The sequence below is a fragment of the Stegastes partitus genome, unplaced genomic scaffold (genome assembly GCF_000690725.1).
Source record: "Stegastes partitus isolate 25-593 unplaced genomic scaffold, Stegastes_partitus-1.0.2 Scaffold86, whole genome shotgun sequence".
Lineage (NCBI taxonomy): Eukaryota > Metazoa > Chordata > Actinopteri > Pomacentridae > Stegastes > Stegastes partitus.
In genome coordinates, this window is record NW_007577817.1 from 761,117 (window position 1) to 783,738 (window position 22,622).

At 42.2% G+C, this 22,622-nt stretch overlaps 1 protein-coding gene across 1 annotated transcript in view; it reads left to right on the forward strand.

Moving 5' to 3' along the window:
- Window positions 1–22,622, forward strand: part of abca2 (ATP-binding cassette, sub-family A (ABC1), member 2) — a 219,926-nt gene that overhangs the window by 176,432 nt on the left and 20,872 nt on the right. Inside the window, exons 34-44 of the mRNA XM_008277032.1 lie at window positions 3,906–4,011; window positions 4,098–4,209; window positions 4,344–4,404; window positions 4,615–4,789; window positions 4,911–5,026; window positions 6,474–6,621; window positions 6,870–6,993; window positions 7,848–7,980; window positions 17,878–17,998; window positions 18,169–18,347; window positions 20,632–20,773. Of these exons, the coding sequence (XP_008275254.1) occupies window positions 3,906–4,011; window positions 4,098–4,209; window positions 4,344–4,404; window positions 4,615–4,789; window positions 4,911–5,026; window positions 6,474–6,621; window positions 6,870–6,993; window positions 7,848–7,980; window positions 17,878–17,998; window positions 18,169–18,347; window positions 20,632–20,773 (1,417 nt within the window). The remainder of the gene's footprint in view (window positions 1–3,905; window positions 4,012–4,097; window positions 4,210–4,343; window positions 4,405–4,614; window positions 4,790–4,910; window positions 5,027–6,473; window positions 6,622–6,869; window positions 6,994–7,847; window positions 7,981–17,877; window positions 17,999–18,168; window positions 18,348–20,631; window positions 20,774–22,622) is intronic.

Here is a 22,622-nt window from a genome sequence, read left to right on the forward strand (position 1 = left end):
ACATGTTGCACATGTTCCTTGGGGTTCTGAGAGAAGATGAGGATATCGTCAAGATACACGAAGACAAACCTGTTGATCATGTCACGTAGTACATCATTTATCAGGTTCTGAAAGACAGCAGGGGCATTCGTCAAACCAAAGGGCATAACCAGGTATTCAAAGTGACCAAGATGAGTGTTAAATGCTGTTTTCCATTCATCTCCCTCCTTTATCTGGAGCAGATGGTAAGCGTTTCGGAGATCCAACTTTGTGAAAATAGCTGCTCCATGTAGTGGGGTGAAGGCCGAGTTAATTAACGGAAGAGGATAAGTGTTCTTCACAGTTATGTCATTAATGCCTCGAAAGTCAATACATGGGCGTAGGGTTTTGTATTTCTTTTCCTCGAAGAAAAATCCAGCACCTACCAAGCACCTACCGGAGAGGAGGAGGGACAGTTAATTCCGGATGCCAGAGACTCACGTATGTAGTTCTCCATCGTGGTTTGCTCTGGTTTAGACAGGTTATAGAGTCGACTAGTGGGCAAGGTGACTCCAGGAATGAACTCAATAGCACAATCATAAGGACGATGGGGAGGAAGTGAAAGTGCCTTCTCTTTGCTGAAAACTGGAGCCAGGTCATGTTATTCATTAGGTACGGCCACAAGGTTTGGAGGAGGATCAGGATTGGGGGAAATATGGTTGGCTGGAGTGAGCGCCGACAGCAAACAGGTCTCATGCCATCGAGGGTCCCAGGAAATCACCTCCTTCCTCTTCCAATCCAGATGGGGGTTATGCTGCTGCAGCCAGGAAAATCCTAAAACCAGTGGGGTATTGGAATGTTCGATTAGGAAAAAGGTGATAGTTTCTCGGTGGTTCCCTGAGAGGAGCAAGATCACAGGTACGATCCGAAACTCGATCTGGGTGAGGGGGAATCCGTTAAGGCCTTGAATCTTCAGGGGATTATCCAACTTGACCAGGGGAATGTTCATTTGCAGGGCCAGTTGATGATCTAAAATGTTTCCTTCTGCACCTGAGTCAATGAAGGCTTGAACGGGAACTGACCGATTTTGCCAACATAAGGAGGCTTCACACTGCAACCGAGGAGGGGAAGAGATGGTTGTGCGGCTCACCAGTATTTCCCCAATTACTGATGAGCCGTTTCTTTTTCCTGACGAAGGGGGCAGGCAGCAAGGAAGTGACCAGGTTTACCACAGTACATACAGGCATTTGTGTCCCGACGGTGTTTTCTCTCTTTGGCGGAAAGCTGAGTGCGACCCAACTGCATGGGCTCCGGATCAGATGAGTGAGGAGGGGACGGAGAGACAACCTGACTAGGAACTGGACGCAGACGAGGAGGATCAGTTCGCTGACTTCTTTCCCGACGTCGTTCCCTTATTCGGGTGTCAATTCGGGTGGCCAAGGCTATCGTCTCATCGAGGGAGGTGGTTTCATCCCAGGTGGCGAGTTCGTCCTTGATGGAGTCATGCAGGGCTGCGTAGAATGCAACTTGGAGGGATTCATCATTCCAGCCACTGCCAGCTGCCAAAGCCCGGAATTCCACTGAAAATTCAGCCACACTGCGATTTCCCTGACGAATGTTCAGTAGCCGATGACTGGCGTCTCTGCCTTGGATTGGGTGGTCAAAGATCTTCTTCATCTCATCTTTAAAGGCAGTGTAAGAATTGCAAATGGCCTCTTGACGATCCCAGACTGCTGTGCCCCACTCTCTCGCAGCCCCAGTGAGTAAACTAACTAAAAAGGCTATCTTGGCCCTGTCAGTGGAGTACGAGAGTGGTTGGAGGTCAAAAACTAAAGAGACTTGGGTCAAGAAAGCCTGGCAGGAACCTCCATCACCGCTAAAACGCTCTGGTACTGGTACATTTGGTTCACGGGTAGATTGAGAAATCACAGGATTAACCGCAGTAACTGATGGAGGAGAGCTATCTGCGGTCCCAACAGGCTGAGCGGCTTGAGGAGACAATTGAGAAAATTTACTTGTGAGTAAAGACACCTGCTTTAACAAAGCGTTGTTGCTCTCAATTAAGCTACGGATGAGCGACTCATGCTGCCCTACCTGATTAACAATAGCTTGAGGAATAGTTAACTCTGGAGCCGCAGCCTCAGCGTCGACCTCGTTGCCCGCTGAGTTCATGATGGCCAGATCGTACTGTTACAAATAGGACAAAGACTCAGGTGCGGGACAACAAGGCACAACGACAGGGTCAGGAGATATATTCTTTAATAACAAAAGTGGTTTTACAGGAACTAAAGTCGCTAACCAAAACAAGGTAAACCGAGCATGGAAAGGATAGAAAACTAAACTAAAAACTACTGCGAAGCGCTAGCGAATAACTGATTAAATAATACAAACTAAGGATAACTAACAGACAGAAAAGCTTACTGACAAAACAGGCTAACTAGCAAACAGCAAAACAGTTATTTAAACTTGCATTGCTAGGCACATTACTCAACCAGGGCTGGAAAGCGAGGAAGAGGGGTTCTAGGCAGATGGAGAGATGGTGGAAGGCAGGAAGAATCCAATGGACGGGTTGTCCGGGTTATGGCAGAGGTAGATACGCGCTCCAACTGGAACAAAGAAAACGGTTCAAATACGGCCAACACTCAGATGGAAGAGCTGAAAAGATCAGACAGGGCTAACAGAGCTGTTTTTACGATCTGGCGCCGTGTCATGGTCTGGAGGAGGCTTTTATCCGTTTGAGGAGACGCTGCAGGTAATCACTCCCAGCTGATCTCATCAGCTGATTGGGAACTGCTTTCACTTGTCATGCCACGCCGCCACTCACCAGGAGAGAAAGAGGGAGAACTGCCACTAGCTGACAGCAGAGGGCATAACAGATGGATGGATGTTTGCCTAATCTACTTTGTCATGTACTTTGGTGTAACTTTTCTTTTGCAATGTATTTTTGGACGTGTCTTTTTGTTAGAAGTAAAGTTAGCTGTCATTAAGCGAAAGGACCAATTTCCTGATAGTTTCATAGCTTTTGCATATAGTTAAATTACATTTTTCAATTCAATATTCTTCATGTCGCACAAACATGTGTCAATGTCACAGCACTTAACATAATAAGGTACAGACCGTGAGAATTTTGAACAGAGAACCTAACAATCCAACTTTGAGTTTGGATTCCCTATGAGTACCAGTCAGTAACAGTGGGAATGAACCAAAAAAAAAAAAAAGAAAAGAAAAAACATAACTTCTTATAGTACAGTGTGATATTTTTGGAAGTTGTCATTTTTTCAACAAAGTTACTTTCTGAAGTATTTATTGTGAGTGTTGTTGAGGACAGGAAAAGTAAGTTTTATTCTGACATTATTCATCTACATCTACTGCCAGAGAGCATGCCTACTGGTGTAAAAACTGAAAAGGTCTGCTGAAACTCTGCTGAACATCTCAAAGATTTCTCAGTGGAAACTGTTGCCTGGCAATGAACAAAGTTATTTTTAGCTTGTTAAGGTTAGTTTATTCACTTGTTTTACTTTGACTGTTTATCATTTTAATTTCTATATAGATATCATTTATTCTTTGCAAGTAGTTGTTTAAATAACAAAATCTTTTCTTTTAAGCCATGTTTTGTCCTCTTGCTTTCTTTGGATTAGAGAACAAGGATTATTAAGAATCAGAAGTTAGGACTATATGTAAAACTAATTAATTAATAAAGGTGGTACCCCGAACAGAGTGAATCTTTGAGTTGAGGAGATTGCGTTTAATTCCTTGCTCTAATGCATGAAGTATTTACATACTTCAAAATCATTAAACAATATGGAAGTGTGAAGCCATATGTGTCTCTTTTAATCTTAGTGCACATTGGACCATAACTACAATTTATCTTGATCGCATAGGTATTCTTAGATGTGCTAAAACTTACCTTTGTTGTGAACTTTGTTTATGCACTTTTTTTGTAATAGATACGGTGGTTTAACAGTGGGAAACATCCAGAAATCAATTCCAGCATCATTTGGAAGAAAGATACCTCCAATGATTCGCAAGATAGCAGTTCGCAGATCAGCTCAGGTAAGATGGGTCCTGAGTCTGAACTGTACAGTATAAACAGTATAACAGTATAAACTTACGCTAACAGAACAAATCCTTGTGTCCAGGCTCTGTACAACAACAAAGGATACCACAGCATGCCAACATATTTGAACGTTCTCAACAACGCTATCCTGCGTGCCAACCTGCCTCCATCCAAAGGCAACCCTGCTGCCTATGGTACAAGACATAGCAGTTAAATCACTGACAGTGTTGTTAATAAGTAATGTTTGGTGGTTTTTGGGTCAGCTCCTGGTTTGGTTATAATCATCTACACAAATTAATTTGTTGTATTGTGTCGATGTGTTTTGCAGGTATCACACTGACAAACCATCCAATGAATAGAACCAGTGCCAGCCTCTCTTTAGACTATTTGTAAGTACTTTACACCACTGCTAGTAATTGCTTGAAGAATAATTTAAAGAACGTTATTACAACTTTGGGCCAGTCTTTTGTGGTTGTGACCATCATTGCTTTAATATTGAAATAACCAAAAGTTTCAATAGCAAATAGTCAGTTTGGATAGATTCAGATCCTCCTTTCCACTCCTTTTCTTTCCTGTCTTGCCCTGTTCTGTATTTCCAGGCTCCAAGGGACAGATGTGGTGATTGCCATCTTCATTATTGTGGCCATGTCCTTTGTACCAGCCAGCTTTGTAGTTTTCTTGGTGGCAGAGAAATCCACAAAGGCCAAACATCTGCAATTTGTCAGTGGCTGTGACCCTGTCATCTACTGGCTTGCTAACTATATTTGGGACATGGTTAGTATATAATGAGTGTGTGACTGCTATAAACAGGTTAAGATGTTCATTTTTTCACCATAATAAATGCTCTGGTGGATGTCCACTTCTGAACATGTTCTCTCCTCTTATCTTTCTTCAGCTGAATTACCTGGTACCTGCCACGTGCTGCATTATTATTCTGTTTGTGTTCGACCTGCCAGCCTACACCTCCTCAACTAACTTCCCTGCTGTTCTCTCCCTCTTCCTTCTCTATGGGTGAGACATCTGGCTGCACATATAGACAGTGTCAGCTTTTACTCATCAGTCAATGTGGTCTGATGTTCCAATGTTAAATCTTAATATACAGCGTAAGCTGGTTATTATGTACTCTACTTCGTAATTGTGCTTTAATTCATTTAAAATAAAAGCTCAATGGAACTTCTTTTACATTACTTCCAGAGAAATAGTGTTCCTCTTACTCTGAGTAATCTACAGACTGTAAACAGCTTTCACCAGAAATATTTTCTTTTCGACTTTCTAAAAGTTTATTCATATTCCCATATATCCCTTTCAGTAAGACAAAACAGACCAGAGTAAACAACATGTATAAAGTGTGCTGTTAAGCCCACCAGTTATGCAGCAAGTCACTTGTAGTAAAATACAAAAAACTGTATCACAGTTGGTGGAGTGTGTCATTTATAGGTTTGTTGCTTCCTCCTTCTACAAGACATGAGACATGATGAATATTTTTTCTAACGGTAGGCTTTTAAAGTTGCTTAGCCATCAAGATACTGAATAGGACAGATCCTCCATTTAATCACAGAAAGGGCAACTAAACAAAAAGAAAAGATATGAGCCAGGCAGTGTTCCACCAAATAACAATGTGGAACTGCACTCTACTGAACAAACTGACCTTGCATTAAGTGATTATAGTGTGACCTGTGGATTATCCAGTGCGTAGTTAGAGTGTTAGTGTAAAGACTCCTTTCTCCTGACTTTTCTAGTGTCATTTTCAAAGCAATGAGCAGCATCAAACAAAATTTAATTCACTGTACTGCACTGACATGGAAGTAGTGTTCTCTAACATGTCTCCAAGCCTGAACAAATACAACTAGAACTGTCTAACTGGAAAGAGACAACTAAAGGCAACAGAATTTTTTTTTATAGAAGGATTTACCACCAAAAGCATTCAAGCGGCCATTTTCCTTTCTTGCTAAGCAATGATATTTACCTCAAATGCCGCAGCTGTGAGATAGTACAGAGTGTGCCCTTAATTTTGCTAGTTCCAATTTGCACAGATGTTGAAAACCAAGACGAAGGAAGGTTTCATACCACAGCAACCTTGCTGTTTGTGTAGAAACACCAATGGGTGCAGTAGTTCCAATTTCTACATCTTAAGTAACTACAAAAGAAGAAGGCTGAAAGCCCTGTGACCATAAAACCTTTTCTCTTGGAATTCACTCATTAAAGAGGAAGTAACAGAAGAAAAACAGAATGAAAGAAAGGGAGAAGACATTTAAGGCATCTCTCTTGATGTTTTTTAAGAAGAAAATAGAGAAGACAACTCCATTACAGACCATGCTCACAATCACAAATTCAGTTTTGTAAATTTCTTTATTCTTGAATGTAAATTAATTTATAATATCCTTGTGTTTTCAGTCTAACATGAAAGCATTAGCAGGTGCTCTCCAGTTTCTCTGATGTTCTGAAGCTTTCTTTCCAGGTGGTCCATCACTCCCATCATGTATCCTGCATCATTCTGGTTCGAGGTCCCCAGTACAGCCTATGTGTTTCTCATAGTCATCAATCTCTTCATAGGCATCACTGCAACTGTTGCTACCTTTCTCCTGCAGCTCTTTGAGCATGACAAGGTCAGTTTGACTGTTATTGCAACCTTAGATAAACTAGTTTGCCGAATACATTGTGTTTATTGTCAAATGACAGTTTGTCAGACAACCATCTCTACTTTATATTTAAGAGACAATACATTTTAAATGATTAAAAATAAAAAATAAAACTACAAATTGAATGACAATAATGCATTTTGTACTGCAGAGGTATCAGATATGGCCTTTGGTTGATTCTGTATATCTTCTGTCAATATTTTAATTTCCGCCAGGATCTAAAAAAAGTCAACAGTTACCTGAAGTCCTGTTTTCTCATCTTCCCCAACTACAACCTGGGCCATGGGCTGATGGAGATGGCCTACAATGAGTACATCAACGAATATTATGCTAAAATAGGTACACTCATCGAGCTGCCTCACAGAAAATGCAAAAGCATATGATCCAGATTACATAATCATCAAAATGCTTGGACATAGATGTTTGGTTCTCTAAACCCTCTAGCAAATATTCAACTCCAGTGCATATGTTAAAGAAGTTCTTTTTTTATGTTCATGTACTATTTGTTATGTCCAAACAGGACAATGTCAGAATTTGGTCACTTATAGAAAAAAAAAAAACTTGTTGCTTAATTTCAACTTTTTTACCTTTCAGGTTGTCACAACATTATCCACACTGTTGATTTATATATGCACTTTAAAACACTACTTTTACTTTTAATGAAGGACCATATTAGCCAGTGAGTGCAACAGTGTTGTATGACATGGGTTTAAAACTTTTTGGTTTTGGACAAAAACACTGTCTGGAGGCAAATCGGGCCGTCTTCAACCACATGTGGTGTTGGCTGGACTCCACGCTAAACTCAGCTTGAATGGCCACATATTCTCTCTAGACTGTCAGCTCCAGACAATAGTTAAGCAGCACAAAGAATTTTAAAAGCCAGGGCCTCAGGTAAACGAGAATTTCAAAATCAGTTTTGGCCCTCAACATGTCTGTAATGTTTGTGGGGCCATTTATACAAAAAACTAAATCGTCCATGGCTGCTCTCACCTCCATGAGGTCTTTTAGTGAGGAAAAAGTGAGGTCCACTGGGTCAGTTAGTACTGTAAAGGCACACTTTGTCAAAAGATTTGTTGACAGTGGAAAATAGATGATTTTCAGACTTAGGATTGTTTTGTTGTTGTATTTGTAAAGAATCTTTAGGGAGCAAAGTAAGAAGATGTACAGTGAGTTGTTGTAAATGTGTTCTTCAGGACAGTTTGACAAGATGAAGTCTCCGTTTGAGTGGGATATTGTGACTCGAGGACTTGTTGCCATGACAATCGAAGGCTTTGTTGGCTTCCTCATCACCATCCTCTGCCAGTACAACTTTCTCAGGAAACCTCCGTGAGTGATGTGTGGTTCTGTCTGAGTGTGTCTGTCACTCCTACCAAATTAAAGAGTCACTGTTCTCTAGGGTTGCAATTTTACATCTGACACACATACATCATGCGAAAAACAATAGACTACCTAGAATTGCACACACAGTACTACTTTCAACAGAACTTATTCTTCATATTTATTGAAGAGATTGTTGTTGAGGATAGATTAAAAAACAGTTTTGCTTCACAACTTGAATCCAAAATGTTCCTCATTGTCAGTTGTTCATCTAACCCTATTATAAAGAAGTAGCATTCAAGGTGTCAAAAAAATGCAATGGTGCAGAGAGTTTACATTTTATATGAAGAACCTTCTCCTAATTTTCACCAGATCTGTTGCATGGGATGATAGCTCAGCTGGTCTTTTTTATCTAATCTGAAAAATCTGAAATAACTTGGAACTGATGAAATGGAACAAGGGACTGTCGAAAGAGTCCCTACACCTTCATCAATACAGCTTTCCAGGTTGTTCAAAAGTCTTTTTTTATTTAAGATGATTCAAACCAAAATTAACGTTATGTTTGTCTGGACTTTGTATACACTGCCACCCTGTGTTAAAGACAAGTAGTGCAAATAATGCAGTACTTTTTCATGCTGTGCACAAATTTGAATTTCTTTTTTCATTTTCTTTGTCTTAAGATTGGTTAAAATACAGTTTGTGCTTCTTTTTTAAAATAGTACAGGTGAATAGTGCATTTTGAGCACATGAACTTCCACAGTCATGGAAAACATTATTAGACCACCCTTGTTTTCTTCAATTTCTTCTTCATTTTAATGCCTGGTACAACTAAAGGTACACTTGTTTGGAAAAACCTCCCAGGCACTCTCAAAAGCCATCTCGGGCCTGATGCTTGACCATCCAGTCCTGCAGTTTACCTGTTGCTGGATCCTAGACCCGACCCAACAGGAAATCCACCGGAGGCTTAGGCTCCCATCCAAACATCAGGTAAAATGGAGACTCGCCAGTTCCCTGATGAGGTGTGGAGTTACAACAAAAAAGCAATGCGGTAAGCAGGAGACCCAGTCCCACTTACACGAAGCTGGAACAGTACGCAGGAGGTTATGCAGCGTCTGGTTAAATCACTCACGCTGTCCGTTTCCTGCACAATGGTATGGGGTGGTCCGTGATTTAGTCACCCCTTACAAACAACAGAGTTGATGGATCAAGGAGCTCTAAGTTTCTACCCTGATCTGAATGGATGCGGGTTGGAACACCAAACTTGAAAAACCACTCCATTAAAAGAACGTGGACTACAATAGAAGCTCGTTGATCTCTGGTTGGGATGGCGATGGTATATTTACTGAACATGTCTGTCACTACAAGAACATGTTCAAAGCCATTTCTTGGGGACTCCAACAGAGTAAAATCATTGGCCATGATTTCATGTGGCATAGAGGCAAGCAGATGTCCTATGAACCTGTGAGGCACTGAACCAGAATCCATAGCAACTTGACTCACACTCTTGAACCCACTTTTTGACATCAGAGAACACGCCTTTTCAGTAACAGCGTTGATGTACCAGCTCCATGGTCCACTCAATACCGTGGTGGCCATGCCCTTGGCATAACTGTTACAGGATTGCCGGTTTCAGGGCTTCAGGCAAGTCAAGTTGGTAGCTCTCTTTGCCCCCATCTGGATGGCTCACCTGGTGATACAACACTCCCTTTCTCTCTACAAGGTGGTCCCACTGCCGCAAGAGCGCCAAAGCCGCCCTCAGCATTCCTCATCATTCATCTGGGGTAGGCTGAACCTTCCTTGTCCAAAATCCCAAAATGATCCTCAGGAGAGGATCCACTTCCTGCAAAGAAAGGGCATGGCCGGGCAGCACAGTGACCATAGACTAGGATATGGAAAGCAACCGGGCTGAGTGGGGAACCTGGAATGGGACTGGAACAGGGGTACCAGGAAGAGCACAAGACACTGAGCTGGTGCCGGACATGTACTGCCTTGAAAGTGCATCTGTGTTCTTATTGGTCTGACCGGAATGATACTTATTATCAAAGTCAAAGACCCCGAGCTGGGCAGCCACTGATGTTCTGTGGCACTAAGCTTGGCAGAGTGGAGATAACTTAATGGGCTGTTGTCCCTGAAAACAACTCATTTGTGACCCAACAGATACTAGCACAATTTTCCACCATGGCCCGTTTGAGAGCCAGAAACTCCACCTTCATTGAGCTGTAGTTAACCATATTGCGCTCTGTGGGCCTAATGCTGTGTTCACACCAGATGCGAGTAAAATCATTCGCGCGAATGATTTACATGTAAAGTCAACGTGAAGATGCGAGTAGACATGAGTAAACGTCCCGCGGTGCGACTTGCGCAATTAGCGAGGCGCGATTGACGCGAATTGAGTAAGTTATTCGCTCGTATGATGCAATTCTAGACGCGCGTTTGAAGAGCAAGTTTTTAAAATGTGAACTTTTGCGATCTGACGCGCCGCGATGGCCAATCAGCATTGAAATTCTCTGGGTCAGCAACATGATTCATTCATTTTTTTTGCAACTACACTGTGAATACTGATTGATTTACTCACCCCAGGAGATAAGTAGCCACATTACTGGACAAGGCCGACCTCAGTGCTCAGCAGACTGGCTGTCCCTCTCCTCCAGTTCACACACAAGAATGACACCCTTCAACTTAGCAAGCTAGCGAGCCAAGTTGCTAGCTATCGCAATGCTAGCGGGATAAACCTCCGCTGGCTCCTTGTCGCTGTGGTCAGCGTACTCCTGCTGGCGGCCACTCGTCCGTGTTGTTGTAAGTGGCACGGAAAAAAACATCGCTTTATCTCAGAGCACGCCTGTAGTTAGTATCCTGGAGGGATACCCTGGTACTGATCCTCTCCAACAGGTAGTCAAACTGGGTCCGGATCAGCCGAAAACAGCGCTGGAAGCGGCCGTCATCCAGACGCAGCTTCTGGAGAAGGTAGGGGAATTCCCTGAGCTGTGTGCGTCTCTGGGGGATCCCATGGATCCGGCGTCTGGATCGCATCATTCGTGTGAATGACTTGAATTCAGACACAAATCTTGATGTGCGAATGACGCGACTTATATGCGCGAATGAAGCGAGTAAAGTCAGTGCACACACGTCAAAATACGTGCGTAACACGCGAATAGCGAGATGAATTTGCGTCTGGTGTGAACACAGCATAAGAGTTCGACTGGCGTAGACCACAGGCCTAATGCCAGCCTCTGCTTCCTGGGAAAGAACAGCCCCAAGACCGCTATGACTAGCATCGATCTCTAAAATAAATGGCTGGGAAAAGTCTGCATAAGCCAGCACTAGGGCTGAGACCAGTCTGGCCTTTAAAGCCTCAGGTCCAGGCAGTTACCAGGTCCTGTCCTAAACCGCGTCTTGCCTTAGAGCCTGATAGCTCTGCAACAGGTTTATGCAGGGGGCCAGCCAGTGTGGCAAATCCCTCCATAAAACACCTGTAATAAGTGGCGAAGCCTAAAAAGGAGCGCAGCTCTGCCACGGGCGCTGCCATTTTGCCACCACCTCGATCTTCGCAGGGTCGGTAGAGACTTCTTGGCTGGAGATAACATGCCCCAGGTAGCTAACCTGTTGTTGGAAGAAGGAACACTTGTCAAGCTTTGCTTTCAGGCCCTCTTGATGGAGGTGGCCAAGAACAACCTCCAACCTCTGCAAATGTTGGGAGACTGAAGAAAAAAAACAATGATGTCATCAAGATATAAAAGCAGAGACTGACACTGCTGGTCACCAAACATTCTCTGCATTCGTCGCTGAAAAGTACTTGGTGCATTACATAAACCAAATGGCATCCAGTTCCACTCAAAGAGGCCAAATGGGATACAGAAAGCGTTCTTCGGCTTGTCTGGTTCAACCACGGGGACCACATAGCTGCTGGCCAGATCAATCGTAGAGAACCAGCAGCCCCTGAAAGTGCATCCAAGCTGTCTTTGATATGACGGAGAGAGAATGCGTCCTTCCTAGTTTTGCTGTTGAGAAGGCGATAATCAACACGCAAGCGTACACTCCCATCCTTCTTCCGAGCCAACACAATAGGTGAGGCATAAGGACTACAGCTCTCTCTTATGACCTGCACCTCAAGGAGCTGATTGATGTGTGCCTTCACAGGCTCATAATCCGATGGAGGGATCCGTCTGTACAGGTGCTGGTCATATAATTAGAATATCATGAAAAAATGTATTTATTTCAGTAATTCCATTCAAAAAGTGAAACTTGTATCTTATATTCATTCACTACACACAGACTGATATATTTCAAATGTTTATTTCTCTTAAGTTTGATGATTATACCTGAATACTAATGAAAATCCCAAATTCAGCATCTCAGAAAATTAGAATATTACTTAAGACCAATACAAAATAGGATTTCTAGAAATGTTGGCCAACTGAAAAGTATGAACATGAAAAGTATGAGCATGTACAGCATTCAATACTTAGTTGGGGCTCCTTTTGCCTGAATTACTGCAGCAACGCGACGTGGCATGGAGCCGATCAGTCTGTGGCACTGCTCAGGCGTTATGAGAGCCCAAGTTGCTCTGATAGTGGCCTTCAGTTCTTCTGCATTGTTGGGTCTGGCGTATCGCATCTTCCTCTTCACAATACCCCATAGATTTTCTATGGGGTTAAGGTCAGGCGAGTTTGCTAGCTAATTAAGAACAGGGATACCATGGTCCTTAAACCAGGTACTGGTAGCTTTGGCACTGTGTGCAGGTGCCAAGTCCTGTTGGAAAATGAAATCTGCATCTCCATAAAGTTGGTCAGCAGCAGGAAGCATGAAGTACTCTAAAGCTTCCTGGTAGACCGCTGTGTTGACCTTGAACCAAAGAAAACACAGTGGACCAACACTAGCAGATGACATGGCACCCCAAACCATCACTGACTGTGGAAACTTTACACTCGACCTCAAGCAATGTGGATTCTGTGCCTCTCCTCTCTTCCTCCAGACTCTGGGACCTTGATTTCCAAAGGACATGCAAAATTTACTTTCATCAGAGAACATAACTTTGGACCACTCAGCAGCAGTCCAGTCCTTTTTGTCTTTAGCCCAGGCAAGACGCTTCTGACGCTGTCTCTTGTTCAAGAGTGGCTTGACACAAGGAATGTGACAGCTGAAACCCATGTCTTACATACGCCCGTGCGTGGTGGTTCTTGAAACACTGAGTCCAGCTGCAGAACACTCTTTGTGAATCTCCCCCACATTTTTGAATGGGTTTCGTTTCACAATCCTCTCCAGGGTGCAGCTATCCCTATTGCTTGTACACTTTTTTCTACCACATCTTTTCCTTCCCTTTGCTTCTCTATTGATGTGCTTGAACACAGAGCTCTGTTAACAGCCAGCCTCTTTAGCAATGACCTTTTGTGTCTTGCCCTTCTTGTGCAAGGTGTCAATGGTCATCTTTTGGACAACTGTCAGGTCAGCAGTCTTCCCCATGATTGTGTAGCCTACAGAACTAGACTGAGGGACCATTTCAAGGCCTTTTCAGGTTTTTTGAGTCAATTAGCTGATTAGAGTGTGGCACCAGGTGTCTTCAATATTGAACCTTTCCACAATATTCTAATTTTCTGAGATACTGAATTTGTGATTTTCATTAGTGTTCAGGTATAATCATCAAAATTAAGAGAAATAAGCATTTGAAATATATCAGTCTGTGTGTAATGAATGAATATGATCTACAAGTTCTAATTATATGACAAGCACCTGTACTGCTGCTGGACGGGAACATCGTCAAGCAGAGGGATCTCATGAGATATAAGGCTAGAACAACCTAAGTGACCATCAGGAGCAGAAAAGACTGAGCTGTATTGATGTAAAAGGGACCTGACCTCAACCTGCTCCTGCTCAGACAATGCAGACAAGTCCACGGCACCCATCTTACTTGGAGCTGACCTAGCAGTGTCCTGAGATGACACGGTCGCTCCTGTGTCCTGTGCACAGCTCAAGGCGCCAAGGCTGGTTCGAGGATAAAGCAAAACATCTGTTGTCTCAACATTCACTACCGGAATATATGCTGTACCTCGGACAACCTGTACAAGACAAGGTGAAACCAACAGTCCTGCCGGAAGACCAGACTCTAGAGGTTCAAACAATGCCGCCTGTCCAGAAAACTGTTCAGGACAGGTGATAGTGACCATCTGCATCACCTCGCCCGTTATTCTGACAGCCCGTTTACCCCTAACCTTGGCGACGCCAGTCAGGCTCCCGTGATCCTGGGTTCCAGCCTGGTGACACTTGCAAGGCCTCAACGACAGGACTGGGGGCTTAAAAAACAGACGGAACGTCCAGAAAAGAAGGACCATACACTCCAAAAAGCTCCTGGCAACAATGGCGAATTACATTCATCCCCAAGATGCCAGGGACAGAAGAAGTTGGGCTAGGATGTGATCCTTCACGATCAGGATCCCACACAGAGGCATTACATTATCACAAAGTGTTACATCCAGTTCAAAATAACCAATGTGTGGAATTTCAAGCCCATTAGCGGCCCCTAACTGTAACCAGTTACAAGACTGGAGCCGATCATGGCCCCAAGATGCAAACTGCTCCTTAAAGAAGCTCTTGGTCATGGTGGACACCATGGACCCATTGTCCATGAAACAACCAGCTCCAGATGGAGCACAAAGGGGAGGACCCATTTCTCCTCACACTCCCTGGCAAAGTGCCCAGGTTGCCGGCACCTACGACAAATTAAAGGACCATCACATGGGGCCCGTCCAAGTGGCCAGGAAGTCTGCAAAGAGGTTACAGTCTGAGTGAGCTGATTAAGCACTCCTGTTGACGCATTAGGAGTTCCTTCAACTCATCCAGCTCCGACCCAAATGAACCGACGGAAAGGGCTGAGCGGAAAGTGCTACCCTGCACCCCAAACTGTAAGCCATGAGCTGATGGAAGAGAGAAACTATGGCCCCTAGCACCTCCGTTCCCATCCAATGGCTTCCCAGGTACATCCAACAAGGTGGCTGCAGGTTTGCTACAGACAAACCGTTTTAGCTCTCTGCAGAGATTACTGCCAACAACATGCTCCACAAACTGGTCACGAAGCAGAACCTCTGCATTGGGTACACCATCAGGGGCCTGCTGTTTTACCTGTGCCATTAGAGCCATTAGAGCGAATGAAGACTCCTGCAGGGTTTCCCCCTCCTGCTGCCCCCTCGAAACGAAAGCTTGCTGCAAGGTTACATAAGACTGAGAGCAGCCATATAATTTTTGTAAAATAGCTACAACTCAAGTTGGATCTCTATATATATATGTTTTGCTTTGTTTTGGGTTTTTTTTACCCCTGGAAAAATACTGCTGTCCTGTTTTGTAGGAATGCACACACACCACTCAAGATGGACTTCCTGCTGAAAAAAAAAAAAGCAAACTGAACAAACAAGACAAAAACAATTCTAAAATAGAATCACATCTCTGGGCCTTAAACAATGTCATCCTGCTGACAACGCCAGGTTGTGGCAGAGTTAGGGTGAGGTTAGTTGTCAGAACAGCCCATTCCTGTTGCACAAATTCAAACAAATTTGCTTTGTTTTTGGGCTTCTGGTTCTCCATTTTGTGTTTGATAATTTTCCACAGGTTTTCAATTGGATTTATATCTGGTGATTGTGCCGGCCAAGGCATGGTTCCAATCATCTGGTTCTCCATCCTAGCTTTAACTGACCGTGCTGTAGGCAAGGGTCATTGTCTTGTTGGAAAATCCAGTCATTCAAGACAGGAAAGAGTTTTCCAACTGATGGAAGAAGACTGCTTTCAAGAGTAGCCCTGTACATGACCTGGTTTATTCACGAAAAGATCACTGAAGAGAACCTTAGCCCAATCATCAACAGTCCAATCCTTGTGATCCCCAGCAAATAGTAACCGGGCTTTACTCTGCCTTTCGCTGATGAAGGGCTTCTTCCGTGCCCTGTTTGACTTCAGACCAGCTTCAAGAAGTCGCTTTTAAACTGTCAGTGCCGAACAAGTCTCATTTCTCGACAGTGCCCACTCATTTTTAAGATCCCTGGAGATCTGATGACGATTCCTGACACAGGAACGGATAAGTGCACAGTCATCTCGTGGGGTAGAAAGACGTTTCCTGCACGACCAGCTAGCAATTTGGTAGTACCATGTAAAGCTTGTTTTTTGTTGGTGTAATGAACGGCTGTCTTGATCTTCAGTTTTTTCGCTACCTGTTTCTCACTCATGCTAATTTCTAGCTGTGCCAAGATGGCTGCCTTTGTGGCTTCACACAATTCTTTTGTTTTAGGCATTATGTGAGAGCTGACAACTTCTGAGTTGTGCTACAGCTTGAATGTAAGCAGGAAACCACTCTAGGCCTCTGCATGTACAGTGCTGCTAATGACACGAAATGGCCTCCTATATACCCTGGGAATACAATTAAGCTTAAGCATGTCAAATAGGGCATAAAGTATTATGTAGTCAGCTGCATTTGTTGTCGTTTTCATTGTATTCTTCAGGTAATATACCTTTAGTAATACCAGGTGTGGCAGAGTTAGGGTGAGGTTAGTTAATACAATAAAAGAGGATTTTAAATTACCCAAGTTGTTGAGCCAACAACGGCGCCTAGGGGAATTTCGCCCCCAGGATAGTAACACCGTAAAGACACACAGCTAAGAGACACGAGGGCTTGAGGCGTGACTCTTTAAATAAGAAAAAATACATATTTATTTTAGTCACTTTAAAATATTTAAAAGATAAAATATAAAACAGGCCAATAATCAACGTACTCCTCCACAACAAAATCACAAAATGTAAACTAATCACAAAAAGAAAAAAAAATGCAAATTTGTCAGAAAAAAATAATCACATGCACATTAATCAGTAGATAAACAAGTTAATAGTCAAACAACTCAAGCAAAAGAAAAAAAAAAACTTAGCAAACTCATAATAACATAAACTCAAGTCAGAATGAATGGGTCTATATAGCACTGTTGACCACAACCAAAACTGAAACCAGCAGGCAGCCAACCAGGCGGCAGAGCAGCAATATGCGCAATAGGTGAGTTCCCCCCTCGGCCAGCGGGAAGATGGCAGCCTCAATTTTCAGCAGCTCCGATGCAGCACAGGACCTGAAGAAACTACACTTAGTGAAGGGTACAGAAAACGGCCAAATGGAGTCGGCAAACCGAGTTCAGCCGACTTACCTGCATGCACCAGAAGTTTCATAGAAGAGCTACAAACCCCCACACCACACACCTGGCAAACACACCGCCACACTGTAAAGGAGCAGAACACAGAATGAAACTATAATGGCAGCCGAACTTTCACCAGTCGACAGGAGCGCCAAACTATAATGTACCTGACAAAGGCAACCCACAGATCACACACATGAGCGAGGAACACCGCCAGGCAGTCGCTGCCAGCACAGAGCCAGGCTCAAGTAACACCTTAGCTGAGCCCCACGCACACATCTAAAGCGGTAATGCCGCCCTGTAATCAAGCTACAGGTGAATTCAATGAACATAATGAGGGTAAGGGAATAGACAGAGAGAGAGAGAGAGAGAAGAGACAGCACAGAGGAGGGGGAACTCTACCTGCTACACAGGCATTAAAATGAACAAGAAATTGAAGAAAACAAGAGTGGTCTAGTAATTTTTTCCATGACTGTATGTGTTAAGAGAGAAGAATAGGGGTAAAATGAGGTAGTCTAGATAAATTCAGACACCTGCAATATAAATAAACACTAATATTTTTGTCAAATAAACCAGTATACCCTTGCAACTTCTTGCAGTACATATTAACTCCAGAGCAAGGTGCAGCCAGCTATGCTCATACCTCCTTTCTGGTCTTTGGTAAAAGGATTTTGAAGAAATGTAGGGAATTACTGACTGAGGTAAAGGGACAGAAGACATGCTGGAACTGAATACATTGTGCATGTGTGTCCAGGAGGGTGCCAGTCAGCTGCCAGCCTATAGATGATGATGACGTAGATGTGGCCTATGAGAGACGAAGAGTCCTGCGAGGGGATGCGGACAACGATATGTTAAAGATCAAAAATCTCACAAAGGTTAGATTCTACATTTTGCATAAAGGTGCTCATTTAAGCATCATTAACTTTCTAATTATGTGTCCAGTGATGTCAGTACAGCAAATTAACCTGTTGGTTAAAAAGTAATTTAATTTTGATTTGCATGGCTAATGGCCTTGTCATCCGCTGTTTATCTGTTTCCCCCACAGGTGTATAAATCGAGGAAGATGGGTCGTATCCTGGCAGTGGACCGCCTGTGTCTGGGTGTCCGGCCTGGTGAGTGTTTTGGATTGCTGGGAGTGAACGGAGCTGGAAAAACCACTACCTTCAAGATGCTGACAGGAGACGAGTGCACCACAGGAGGAGAGGCCTTCATTAACGGAAACAGGTCAGTGATAGAAAACAAGAAAATGGTTACTTATTATGATGTTTGTTTGTGTTCACATGGTACCGTTGTTATCAGATACTGGTCCAGTGTGCCACGCACTCACTGGTACCAAGTTATTGCCCAGTCTGACAGACACTCGTATGAAATACACATACTGTAGTGACTACATCCCAATTTCAGCCTTTACAGGTTGTAAATCAGTGACTTTGGTTCTGACGTGTTAATCGGACCAGAAACTCAGTCTCTCACAACATTTTTGGTTCCAATTATTTATTTTCCAATTTCAGTCCATATAAATCAAACATATATAAAGACTACCCCATTACTCAATTCCTTCAATCCAATAACAGTCAAAAACTGTTTGCTTCCCACTGATTGACAACACCTGTCATCAGTGGCATGCCTTTTTATAATCTGGGCCACCTTACGAGGTTCTACGCCCCCTAGTGTTTGGTAAAATTAACAACAAAAATATATGACTCTTACACACATAAACAACATGAAAGCATGTCAGTACAGGCAATGATGGACTGTTGTGTCATCGTAACGCCATAGTTTCTTGTTTTATACTTAACAAGATATGTTGGTTTTATGAAATAAGAAAGTTTTGTGAGAACTTTCTAAAAATAAATTGGTATGTTGAGTGAGAAACATTAAGAAACAAGTTTGTATCACATAATATCAAGAAAATGTGTCACAGGAAATTGAAACACATCTTGTTTTAAGGATTTTTGTCATGATGGTAGCAGTACACTGTCCTTAATTTTAAAAGGCAGTTATTTGTATGTGAACATATGACAATGGTGTTTGGGTTTTCACATATACACTGTTGCCTATAAAGTTGGAATATTTTTTGTTTTCAGACACATTCCTCTTTTTTTTGTCTATTTGTAGACATCAGTAATCACTTCTGACCAGGAGAAATTATTACATACAGAGTCCCAGTTACCCAGGTGAAACAAATTCTGACTTTGGGATTGATGAAGAGAGACAGCCACTGACACCATCAACAAGCTTTTGGACAGTATGTCACAATGTCTTTGATCAGTGTCAGGGGTGGCCATACTCAATATTAGTGACTGAGTGACATTTGAAAGAGAAATATTGGACATTCTTATGCATGAAATCCCCTTGAATGTGTTTCTGTTAAATTGGCCAAGGTTGAAAAATTTAAACAAAACTCTTAATCCTATTGTTCAATAGCCCAAATTTAGTTTAAGCCTGAATACACAGTTTGCAAAAGTTAATTGTGGTTTAATTTTTACTGTGGTATGTATTGTATGTAAAATTGTGACATCAGTAAAGTTTATAGTGGATATGCTCTATCGATCAAGAATAAATCACATTGTCATAATCATTACATATGAAGCCCCAAAAGGGACATGGAGAAAAAAAGAAAAAAAAGTCAATAACATCACATTAATTGTATGTATTGCCACCAAACTCACATTACATATCAATGACCTTCAACTGGTTGTACTCCAGCACTTAGATTGGAAAAATGTACTATTATATAATTTACTTAACAACCAGAGGGAGCTCATTGATGTGTGATGTGGTTTTGGTGGCACTACAACCAATAAATAAGAACTTTTTGAGATTTTATTCAAATTTATTACAATAAAAATACAAAAATACAATAAAAAAATACCTAAAATTATATAATATAATTATATAATAGTACATTTTTTCCAATCTAAGTGCTGTAGTACAACCAGAGGAAGGTCATTGATGTGTGATGTGAGTTTGATGGCAGTACAAACAATAAATGTAATGCTTCTGAGTTTTTTTCGAAGCATTTCCTTTCGCTGTGGTAATTTGTTGACGGTCCACGTAAAGATCAATGTAATTCATAAAGAACAGAGGACGCCTCATTATGGGGGGAAAAAAATGATTTTGACTGGTTGTAGGCTGTGGTCAGTATTACAACGTTTGGAAAGAAGTGCCATTTGATTTAAAACGACAATTCACTTTAGAGTTATTGATGCCAGAAGTTCAAATCTTTGAATATCTTTCCAACTTTACTGAATCCATTACCCTGTATCCTGTTCCCACGAGAAACGTATCCCGTTCGCATGTGAAGCGTATGTCGAGTACGACATAGTATCTTGTGCACACGAGAAACTTGGCGTCTTTTTTCTTTTTCCAACATGTCCCTTTAGGGGCTCCGTAATTACATGATAAGGGTAAATAAAATGTATTTTTTCCAACTGTATGGGAAACAGTGTATTTGTCTGAACAGTTAACATGAGTTTGTGTGTGTGCAAAATATGTGTGTATGCAGTATCTTGAAGGACCTGTTACGTGTGCAGCAGAGTATTGGCTACTGTCCACAGTTTGATGCTCTGTTTGACGACCTGACAGCCAGAGAGCATTTGGAGCTTTACACTCGCCTCCGTGGCATTCCATGGAAGGACCAGGACAGGGTTGGTCTCACACACACATACACCTTCCTGTACTTGTGACGCTCTGGCCAAAATTTCCTCACTATAATGTGTCCTTACAAATAAGTACTTGTGATTCTATCACTGTAGAGGACATTACAGTGACTGAGGTTTTTTTATTTTTTTTTTTAAGGGTTTTTGGATACACAGTGTTGTTTTCAGTATTCATACAGAGAAAAGCATTTGCTACGTGTTACATTTTTCTTTAACAAATACAACCCACCCCTCTCACACACAGAACCAAGTTTTCTCTCTTAGCCTCTCTTTCATTCAAAGATAATATGAATGTAGGGCACGTCAGTGTCCTGGGTACAAAGTAATAAACCGTTTGTTGGCACCATACAAAATAATACCCAAGAAAACAATGATAAATAAATGCAGCTAAACAGATAAAATAACAATGAAGACGTTTAACACTAGACAAATATTATTAGTAGTAAACATGCCTCCAACCTCGCTCTATTGCTCAGCATTGCTTTAGGCTTTAAGTGCCACTTTCTGGGTTGTCCTCTTTCAGGAGCTCTTTCATATCATCACTTCTTATGAAATCACCAAATTGTTTCCAAACATCCTTGGAGACTTCCAATTTTTTGGCTGCAAGGCAGTTTGGTGATTTGCACTGTTGCCTTGCAGCAAGAAGGTCGCCGGTTCATATCCCCGTGAGGACACCGGGATCTTTCTGCGTAGAGTTTGCATGTTCTCCCCGTGCAGCGTGGGTTCTCTCTGGGTTCTCTGGCTTCCTCCCACACAGTCCAAAAACATGTTGAGGTTAATTGGTGATTCTAAATTGTCCATAGGTGTGAATGTGAGTGTGCTTGGTTGTCTGTCTCTAAGTGTAGCCCTGTGATAGACTGGTGACCTGTCCAGGGTGTCCCCTGCTTTCACCCCAAGTCAGCTGGGATAGACTCCAGCCCCCCCGCGACCCTAGTAAGTACTAGGCAGTGTATAGATAATGGATGGACTTCCAATTTGTCTTTTAAAATATGTTATTCTCTCCAGTAACATACATTGTGCCATATTCTTTATCCAAGCACTAATTGTAGGTGCGGAAGTTTTCTTCCAGTTATTAATCGCTTTGCTTACAATCTTGAGAAATCAATTCATTTATATTGTTTGGATCTCAGAGTGAGATCTGTCGGATAGAAATGTAGCAGTGTCATATTAGAGTCAACTGATATATTTACAGACTGCTTTAAGTTTATCATTTATGGATGTTACATTCTCCAATTGAGGTGTTATTTTAATGCCCACGAGGGTAAAATTGTTTGAGATCTTTAATGTAGATACGTGGTGACCAGGGTTTGACTTTTGATTTCAGCATTTTAGCAGTAAGTGATGATTTGGATGCATTCAATTTATATCCGTAAATTTTGCCAAACAAGCTTAACAAATCTGACAACGCAGGTATAGAGGTGTTTAGCTGTTTCAGAAACAAAATTACATCATCCGCCTATTTTAATCCCCTGTATTTGACTGGTAGCTCTTATTGCAATTGTGGATGGTTCTATAGCTAAAATAAACAAAAGTGGGGTCAAAGGGGAACCTTGAGCGCATCCTTTTGTTATACCAAAGGGTTTGGACACCACATCATTTACAGGCTTGACATGTAGTAGTTTTATCCATTTAAGAAATGTATTCCCAAATCCAAACCGGGCTATGACATTAGATAGAAAAGTCCATTTGGCTCTGTCGAAACATCAAGTGAGAGGAGTGTGAAACGCATGGATGACCTGCTCAACAGAGTGATTGAACTCTTTGTGAGGAAAGAAAGGAGGATGGAGTTTGTGGTTAAATAATCACAAGTTTTGGTGAGTAAAATATAGGTTGATAT